Here is a 9,807-nt window from a genome sequence, read left to right as displayed (position 1 = left end):
ATATATATATAATGCAATAAATTGGTAAATTTATTTCAGTTTATGTCAGATTTAGGACTATCAACTTTTATACTGAGAACTAGTTAACACCAAATTACACAAACCATGATTCACTTATAATTTAAGGTTCATCGATAGAAAGCTTGCTGCTATTTATGTATTATTTGTACCAATATAACTTGTCCAATTTCTTGATCAGTTTATTGGATCAAAAATTGCTAATGCTTCGTAATTTTACTGTTGTGAAATGCTACACAAAGTGACTGCTACTAAACTAATGCATAGAATTAAAGGGTCAAAAGAATTTCCGAAAATTTTCCGTGATTTTTGACAGACTGTATTTAGGTGAAAAATGGTCGTATCGGGAATTAAAAAAAAGCATTTTGAAGCTCTAAGATTCTAGTTTCTAGATCTTTCGGTCGAAATTTTTTAAGAGCTATGGTTATCACGCAATTCTAAGAAATAGCGTAACAAGAAAATTTTGCATTTTTTTTTTCAGGTCCACGAATTTGAAAATTTTTTTTCAGCTAAGCCATTACATGGAGCAGATGACATGTTTATTCAGCTTCAATTTCCTTTTTTTTTTAAATTTCGATACGACCATTTTCATGGAAATATCGGACTTTTAATGGAAAAAGATCCTTTTGTCTTCAATTATCGATATCTCGGCGACAAATGGTCGTATAGAGAATTGAAGGGCAGTTTCGAAATCTGGAATAAATTTCCTATAACAAGCTACCGCAACTTTTTGGAAAAAAAATTTTTTCAACTTTTACACGAATTTTAAAAAACAGGAAGAAAGTGTAATTTATGGTTTTTTAGAAAATTGACAGCTAAATTAGAAATATTCACGAAATGACTAATGTTAAGGATGACTTTTACAGTTCGATATACCCAGAAGAATCCTGTGAAGTTTCATCTCGATCTAGTGAACCGTTTCTGTTTCAAACAGTCAAACTTTTGAAAAAATTAAAGGGTCACGTTTTTTGAGCTTAAACGCTTCATAATCATGATTAAAATGGAAAAAAAAGTTGAGGTTTTCTCACATTTTTTTTTACCGCAAATAACGTTTAAATTGATCAAAAACAGAAAATTCGAAAAATTTTCTAAAAAATTTTCGAAATATTGGATTTTTTTTGCTTTTTTGGAAAATCTTCCGGACACTGAAGAAAACAAAATCCAATTGTTTCGGGCCTGATTCGGCTTTTCCGTCCTATACTTCTGTTCATCAATTTTTAATTAAATTAAAATTAAAGTTGATGGCCCAATTCAGATTTCGACCCAGATCATACCGTTTTTTTGAGACAAATTTCTAATTAATTTTTGTGCAATCTGTAATCACTTAAAAAACAGTTTTTATTTTCAAAACTACCCTTTTTCTTCTCTGAAAAAAAATTTCAAAAAGTTTTGTTTTCATCAATTTAAAAGTTATTTGCCGTAAAAATGTGAGAAAACCTCAAAAAAAATTGTTTCCATTTTAATTCACCTTTTTTTCCTGTTTTTTTAAATTCGTGTTAAAGATGAAAGAAAAAAAATTTCCGAAAAGTTGCGGCAGCCTGTTATAGGAAATTTATTACAGCTTTGGAAACTGTCCTTCAATTCTCTGTACGACCATTTGTCGATATCGATGATTGAAGGCAAAAGGATCATTTTCCCTTAAAAGTCTGATATTTCGATGAAAAATGGTCGTATCGAAATTTAAAAAAAAGGAAATTGAAGCTTAATAAACAAACTATCCAATGGCTTAGATGAAAAAAAAAAATCCAAGTCCGTGGACTCCGTCCGTGTATAATAAGCGTAGCTCCTAAAAAATTTCGACCGAAAGATCTAAAAACTAGAATCTTAGAGCTTCAAAATGTTTTTTTTTTAATTCCAGATACGACTATTTTTCACCTAAATACAGTGTCAAAAATCACGGAAAAATTTCGGAAATTCTTTTGACCCTTTAATTTTTTGCATTAGTATAATACATGTCACTTTGAAGGATGTGACGTTTCGTATGCATTATTTTTAAGACAAATTTTTTGGTAGTAGAATTTCAAGCATGAAAACTATCTTGTCATTCAATTCATTCAAATAATAGTTGATGACATTTTCTAATGTAAAAAGTGTCCAAAAATGTAACTACATATATCAAATAAATTATCAAAATTGATTTTATTCATGAATATTTTGTCATTATAACTACAGAAAGTAAAATAATTCAATGGTGATCCAAAACATTTATTTCTTATACACAATAATAAAAGCTCTTTGTCAAATTTCACAACAAAACGTCATCCCATACACATTAAATTTAGACGAGAAACAACTCCATATTAAATAAAGTCCTTTGTGTCCTCGTAATTTGAATTCTTGTACAATTCACATTCTTCGTTCCTCTTCTCTCTCGAATTGGAATGGTTATACCCGTGGCCCTTGTTGTTCTGCTCCTTCCCACCACCACCACCACCACCACCTTCACGGCTGTGGCTGTGCCTGTCCTCCCTCCGTTTATCTTCCTTTCTTTCTTCCCTTCTTTCTTCCCTTCTTTCCTCCCTCTTCCTCCTCCTGTGTCTTTCAGAAGAATATCTGTCGGTGCTCTCACCCGTCGCGACCGACGACGAACGCGATCTGGTACGTCTCCTCCTCCTCCTCCTCTTCTTCCTCCTACGCTTGCCCCTCTTCCTAGTCTTCTTGTACCTGGGCGCCTGCTTCGAGAGGTTGACGTACGGCGATTTTTCCCTCTCCGTCATCCCCCTCCATAGCTGAGCACCCTTTTTAGTCAACTCGCATACGTCGTACTTGTGCTTGTTGGACTTCCGGAAGTCGCGCAGGAAGTTTAGGAAAGGGTTGCGGGTTACCTTGCCGGAAGATACCTTCTTGGGGCTGACCTTGCTCTGGGAAGTTCTCGTTCGGCTCCTGGAACGCTTCTCCATGGCCGCTCGCTTGAAATTTTGGGTTCTATAAGGATTTTGATGAGAATTTAGCGCGCATGTTTGCCGGTCTGACGTTTATGCATTTTTTCGCGGAATAAATGTCAAACAATGGGCAACTGGGATCGGCGCGTGGAAGACTCACGGAAGTGTAAAAAAAATTATAAACTCAACGAAATTGATACTAGAACCCAGCGTTGCCTTCTGAAAGATCAAAGCGTAGGTGGTTGGAGAATAACTGTTTTGAGAGATTATAAGTGATTACTTACGTGGATGTAAGTGATGTTTATTTATCATTTTTATAAGCTCTTTAAAAACTATGCGACAAGGATATACGCGTGATGTAAGCGAGAGACTTGCTCTTTCCCTCCCGGTAAAGTAAAAAGTGCCTTGGCGGCGTAATTTTAAAACGGAAAATGAAAAGTTTTTATGTGTTCACTTTCGAGATTTCGGCTGGCTATAGGCCATTTCCTGTAGGACAAATTTATTTTTACACACCATTATCTCCTCGTCGTGTAATGCGTTCTTCACATTACTCTTCTTTTTATTATTATATCTTGATTTATGGCATCTGCTGTTGTGGAGCGCGGCAGGGAATTTTTTGAACTCTAACCAGGACCGGACTCCACATTAGTCAACTTTTTAAATAAAAATAAATAAATAAAACACTGATAGTAGTTTTGAAACGTTCAAGTAAGAATAATATACATATTATGGCTGTACTACTTCTTGGAACACTACAAGTAATGGTGGTATATGAAGGAAAGTAATTAAATTATAATACTCAATAGTATTTTTAGCAAATGCGTCGATTATCTTTACCAACTTGTTTTTATACACATTTTAATCAACTTTACACCACCACAATATTTAATACTTAAGAACTTAAAACTACAAATTTTAAACGTCGTGGAGAAGTTTCAAGTATGTCATATGCTGTATAAATCAGGCGAGTAAACAGATTGTTTACTTATTTTTGCAGGGTGCCCTGGCATTTGATACAAAAAAGTCGAGGACAAATAGATGAGGTCAAAATAATATCAGTTCTTCATATATATATTTTTTTTCATTTGTTAACAAATTACGGGCCTTCAAATGGCAAAATTAAACAGTTATTTTTATTTATAGTCTCTAAACTGTTAACTTCAGCATGATGCAAATTTGGTGATCGATACACATGCGTACAGCTTGTTTTTGATGTTGTACCATGTTCACTATGTTAGAACCGTACATATTTTCAAAATAAGAGCCCAGAAAATCTTACTGTCCGCTCATGTAATTTTCACTAACAAAATTTGACAAACACACTTTACTCATGACACAAAATAGAAAAACAAACCAAGAATAAGTTAAAGTAAGTATTCAATTCCAAATATCGATGTACATTCAGACGTTTCTTAAAAACGTATAGACCTATTAAATTATTTAGGCCAGGAATTATAGACTTTGACAGTCTGTAACTTCATTGTTTTTCAACGAATCTTGACGATTTTTTTTTAACTTAAAGCTCTTTTCATGAGCTTTCCGAATATGTAATAATATACATATAACTTTATCATGCGTCGTATATTTAATTTTGCAACTAAGGCTAAAAAATAAAAAAAAATCCAGGTTGCAAATTCGAAATTTAAAAAATAATAATAGATTTCAATGTATTATTATGAAATCTACAATGAAAAAAATCAGTGCGATTGTCGAATATCCTGGGGATCGTCCAGACTAATAATTAGTTCATTTGTTTATAAGGCCATAACTTGTAAACTATTCAACTTACCGATTCCAGATTTCGTGTGAGTTATTAGACAGCGATAAGGAATGAGAGGATGCGATGCCAAAACGTTCTAGTAATAATAACGCAGTTTATAAATGTTTAGTTTAAAAGTCATAAATAAACTTCTTCTGTTGATAACTTTTGATCTAATCAGTATTTTTGGACGCTCGAGGGCTAGTTTTGTAGGTCTTTTGAAGACGAAAAAAAAGTACTTTACTGTTTTCTCGTGGAAATAAACGGAAAAACGTGAATTTACGTAAAAATTATACAATTAACCAGCCTGTAAACAATCTTCCCCCAATTTTATGACTGTGGAAACTAATACGTTATTGTACATAATATTTAGCATCTATAGTGATAAATTCAGCTTGCCGAAACAAAAAGTCGCGAAATGGTCATTTCTCAGCTTATTTTCCTGGCCTAACAAGTCGACAAGATTTTAACCCTACAACACGAATATACTTTCCGATTTTGATGGGCTGAATTCGAATTCGAGGTCCAAATTTCTCAATTCGCTCTTGTTTTCGAGATATCCTAACTTAAAAGTGCCAAAATCGCGATTTTTCCACATTTTTGAGGTTATGTTACTTGGAAAGGTAATTTTTTTTGTTGAAACCATTAAAGGGGTCTTAAAATACTATACATACTCTTTAAAACGCACTTAGATTTATCCAGATATCATTTTCCGTCTCTGACAAATCGCATATTTTTAATTTTTCACTGGGGAGAATCAGCGTGGACCCGCCCGGCTGAGCGCCAGTCGAATTGGCCGGCGCCGCGACTCCTGCGCCCACCGCCGAGCCTCGCAGACTCTGGGTCTCGCTGCTGCGGCCCGCAATCGTCTCCGGAGCGCGACTCAGAGCGGACTGCCGTGGACCTGGTGCAGTGCGATGGCCCTCGCGACGTGTTCAGTGTGTTTTGCGTTATGTGTGATCGCCCTGGTTGCCGGCCAGCCCCCCGGCTCGAGGGAGGCGGCCTCGGGGGAGCCCTGCCAGCCCGATAAGCTCACCGTCTACAAGGTGGTGTTGCACACCTTCTGGTCCAGGGACGCCTTCCCCAAGCACTACCCGGACTGGAGGCCTCCGGCACAGTGGTCGAAAGTTTTCGGTGAGTTTTGATGCGGGGGGCGCCCAGTTTTGGCGGCGGGGGGCGGATTTCTGTAGTTAATTGCGGTTTTGGAATAATAACCTTTGAAGCACTGCAATTTTTGGTTGAAATTTTTATTTTGCACGCAATTTTAGCTTATTTTCTAAAAAATTTTCATTGTTCTGTAGAAATCTAAACAAATTTTAAATAAATAAACACAAATAATAATAATAATAATAATAATAATAATAATTTAACAATAGATTGACCAATATTTTCTCCAAATCATTAATTTTCACATAATCTGTACTTCATTTAAAAAATATACGCGAAAACTATTGGGAAAATCGAAATTTTTCATAGGGGCAATTTTGTAGAAAATTTAATTCTGAACAACTTTTATATTAAGTTTTTTCCGAAAAAATGCATCTTTATTGAGATATTGGCAGTTTTTGGCGAAAAAGCGCGAAAAATCATACATACATATCTATATCTCAAAACGCTGTATGTTCCTAGTAGTTGTATACATATGTTGCACATGTTTTCTGACCTCAAAACCTACACTTTTCTATAAAAAAAGTGCATATTAAAAAAGTTCGCTCATTTTTTCATTATTTTCCCGGACTATCATGCATTCACACCACAAACAATATTAGAGAATAAATATTATAAATTATATTAAAACCTATCTATACGCCCTGACAAAACAATCGTACATAATATAGCACTACTGGGGTTTCTGGTCGAAACTTCTCGAAGCGAGAATTCCCGGGAAATCTGGCCTTACTCGAGACGAGAAAAAAGTGTCGAGAAATCGAGAAATTTAAAAATCACGCGCGTCTTAAGTTCTTGACTGGAGTTCGTTTCGTTCATGCGTTCAATTCGTTTCTCGACAAATAACTGAGCGGTTAAAGTGGTTTCTCTACCAGCTCATGATTTATTTATTTTAAGTTTTTAAGGCTTTAGTTTACTTTGATGATTCTTTTTTTTAATGTATAGGGTGATTCACTATATTTTGACCCCCCTTTAACTTTTTTGTTTTAACAGTTATAAAAAATGTGAAATACAAGAGTTGTACGATTTTTTATGAAGTTTTCGAAAATGATAGTAGAAAAACAAATGAAGTTCAAACAAAATGGCCGCGGATCCAACAATTAAAAAATATTTTATTTTCTTAATAAAAAACGTTCTTTTCGTTTTTTAATATTGTCTCGCTTATTGTTAGAGATGGACCCAACAATTAAATTCCATTTAAATTAACAAAGTTAACATCCGCGGCCATTTTGTTTGAACTTCATTAATTTTTCTACTATCATATTCGAAGATTTCATAAAAAATCGTGCAACTTTTGTATTTCACATTTTTTTATAACTCTTAAAACGAAAAAGTTAAAGGGGGGGGTCAAAATATAGTGAATCACCCTGTACCTAGTTATAAGTCTGTGTAGAAATTTTATTATAAGCAGATACCTAATGTTGAAGTGATAAATTAATAGGAAGAACGGTTCTGTATCTTTAAATTAAAGCTTGTTTTTTTTAAGATTTCTTCGATTAAATTCCTTATTTACTATTTATTTAATTAAAAGACTGCATGATTAATGATTATTAATAATTATTATTGGAAGAAAACTACGATACAAAAACATTGAAATAAACATAAGTATATTTAAAGTGTTTAATAAAAAAAACACGTTAAAGGTTTTTAAGAGGAAACTCAAAGTTCAATTTAGTTTTGTTAGTAGAAGTTAGAAACATAAGTAATTAATAAAAATACTGAATAAATAATAAATGTTAATGATGATTGTTAAGTATAATAGCATGTTTATATTTCGCATTGCAATACCAAAACTATGACTTTTTTAAGTTTTAGAAATTCCCGGGAATTTCTAGTCGAGAATTCTCGAGACCCGAGAACAAAAAATAGGCCGAGAAATCAAAAACCCTAAGCACTACCATCTGTCTAAAGTATAATAAAAAATACTCGGAAAAGAAACAAAAACGTTAAGAATCGGCAACAGAAATAGAATGAAATTGGAAACAAAAACAAGACTAGAACTAGCTGAATAAATCGTAAATCCCGTTTTAGATTTACCATTTTTTATCTGTACCTTTTAAATTGGACCCAAATTGAAGTAAATTTTCCAGCTTCAATGAAATTAATTGGTTAAAATTCGAGGAAATAGAAATAATCCCAATTTATTAACCAATTTTGGAGATGCTTACTGTTTTTTTGATCGATACTACCTATTTAAACAATGTTACATAGACAGTTTACATCTCTTCCATACCAGGGAGGGGGGTATTTTTTGAGTACAAAGTATTGAAAAAAAAAAATATAATTGGGCAGTTTTATTTTAAGTACTATTGAAATATAGAGAAAATATGCCCAACATTATTTTTTATAGTTAAAAGTCAATTGTTCTGCTTTTGTCCGAAATAAACTTTTTTATTAAAGTTTGGTATTTCTTGCAACATTTATTTTTCATTGCAACTATTGTAAGGCTGTCTTTACAATCTGATTTAACCCTTACAATATTTTAAAAAACACCCAAGAAACATTGTAAACTAAATTTTAAATTAAATTTTTTTACATGAAAATTTCCAGGATTATCGCATTTGTATGACACAAGATATAAATAGTTTGTAGTTTGTTGCTATTGTGATTAACTTTTATTTTAAAGAATGGTAGTCTTAAATTTGACCAATAAATTGACGAAAATAACACTGAAATACCGAATTATTTCGCCTAATGAGCAAATCCAAAACGAAAAAAAGGCTTCTGTCAGCGCTCGAGAATTTTTTCCATGGCAACAAGTTGCTTTCAAAAACAACCTCTTAATTTTGACATCTTAAAGGAGTTATTTCAGCACGTACCTAATTATAAAGAAAAATATTACAACACAATTCACTTAAAACATTATTTAGACTTGTGTCTATTTAAAAAAATTACTTGGCGTTGAGGATTTTGAGTGACACACGGGCATCTCGCTCCAAGCATTCGAAAAATGTTAGCTCACACATAATTTACTACGTTCTAAGGATCATTAACTTTTCCTAACCCACGTATTTTACCACGAACAGCGACTAAAAATAGCGACAATAACTAGCGCTTTCCGTTTGGGCGGTTCTTATCCAATTAGACATAAAAAAAAATTATTAAAACATCCATTAAGGCAAATTGAAAGGTACGTTGTCACTTCTTTGTTATCGCGGGTTTTTGTTGTTAATTTCAGTGATGAATTATTTCCTTTTGAACAGCCAGCTTCTTCAGACAATTCCTTGCTTGCTTTGTTCAGGGAATCAACTAAATTGAATTCGTACTATCTGAAGGATTATAAGATAGTTTCATAATTAGGTTGCTGCACTTGTTTCAACTGCAGTCTGCTGAAATCTGGGCCTGCAGAATATGGATTTACTTCGTACTTTGTTAACATTTATTAACTCAAATATACACAAGCAGTAACAGTAACACGATAAGTGTTATGATAATAAAATGTATGGTTGTATATTATCTATTTGCTTAATATCAGTGGCGGCTGGTGCGGGAGAGCTCGATGGTACTCCCCCCCCCCAAGAAATTTTCACAGTAAAACAAATTTTAATATTTAGTTTACAAAATTCGTTTGAAAACACTGAATATGTGGGCCCCTCGCAAATCGCCCCTAAATCTGTAAAGTGTTTACAGCGGTGGTCATGGTTACAATGGCGCAGCAGTGAAGGACAGAGTGGGAGTAGCGCATAATTAATAAACGCTTTGGGCTCTGTTTAATCCGTTCATAGCTATTCACTTCTTTTTTTCTTATTAAACGTAATTTGTTTACGTGTGGTATAAAATTTTGTTACCTACGCATTGTTTCTTGTGTGTTTTTAAAGATCACTATAAAAAATTATGTTGAGCACATTTTCCCTATATTTCAATAATAATACTTCAAATAAAACTAACCAATTTGATTTTTTTTCAACACTTTGTACCTAAACTTTTCCCCCTCCCTGGTACGGTCAAGTCAAGACCCGTCACTGCTTAATATCCACCGAT

At 33.5% G+C, this 9,807-nt stretch overlaps 2 protein-coding genes across 2 annotated transcripts in view; one reads left to right on the top strand and one right to left on the bottom strand.

Moving 5' to 3' along the window:
• Positions 1–2,318: 2,318 nt before the first annotated feature.
• Positions 2,319–2,934, bottom strand: LOC108906513 (protamine-like). The gene has a single exon (XM_018709793.2). The coding sequence runs from the start codon at positions 2,916–2,918 to the stop codon at positions 2,319–2,321; it is 600 nt and encodes a 199-aa protein (XP_018565309.1). The 5' UTR covers positions 2,919–2,934.
• A 2,610-nt stretch (positions 2,935–5,544) lies between these two features.
• The window catches only part of LOC108906541 (spondin-2), a 121,682-nt gene continuing 117,419 nt past the window's right edge, over positions 5,545–9,807 (top strand). The window contains exon 1 of the mRNA XM_018709850.1: positions 5,545–5,793. Within this exon, the coding sequence (XP_018565366.1) occupies positions 5,577–5,793 (217 nt within the window). The 5' untranslated portion in view covers positions 5,545–5,576. The remainder of the gene's footprint in view (positions 5,794–9,807) is intronic.

The sequence above is a fragment of the Anoplophora glabripennis genome, unplaced genomic scaffold (assembly GCF_000390285.2).
Source record: "Anoplophora glabripennis isolate ALB-LARVAE unplaced genomic scaffold, Agla_2.0 scaffold116, whole genome shotgun sequence".
Classification (NCBI taxonomy): Eukaryota; Metazoa; Arthropoda; class Insecta; order Coleoptera; family Cerambycidae; genus Anoplophora; species Anoplophora glabripennis.
This window is presented reverse-complemented; position numbering and strand designations above follow the sequence as displayed.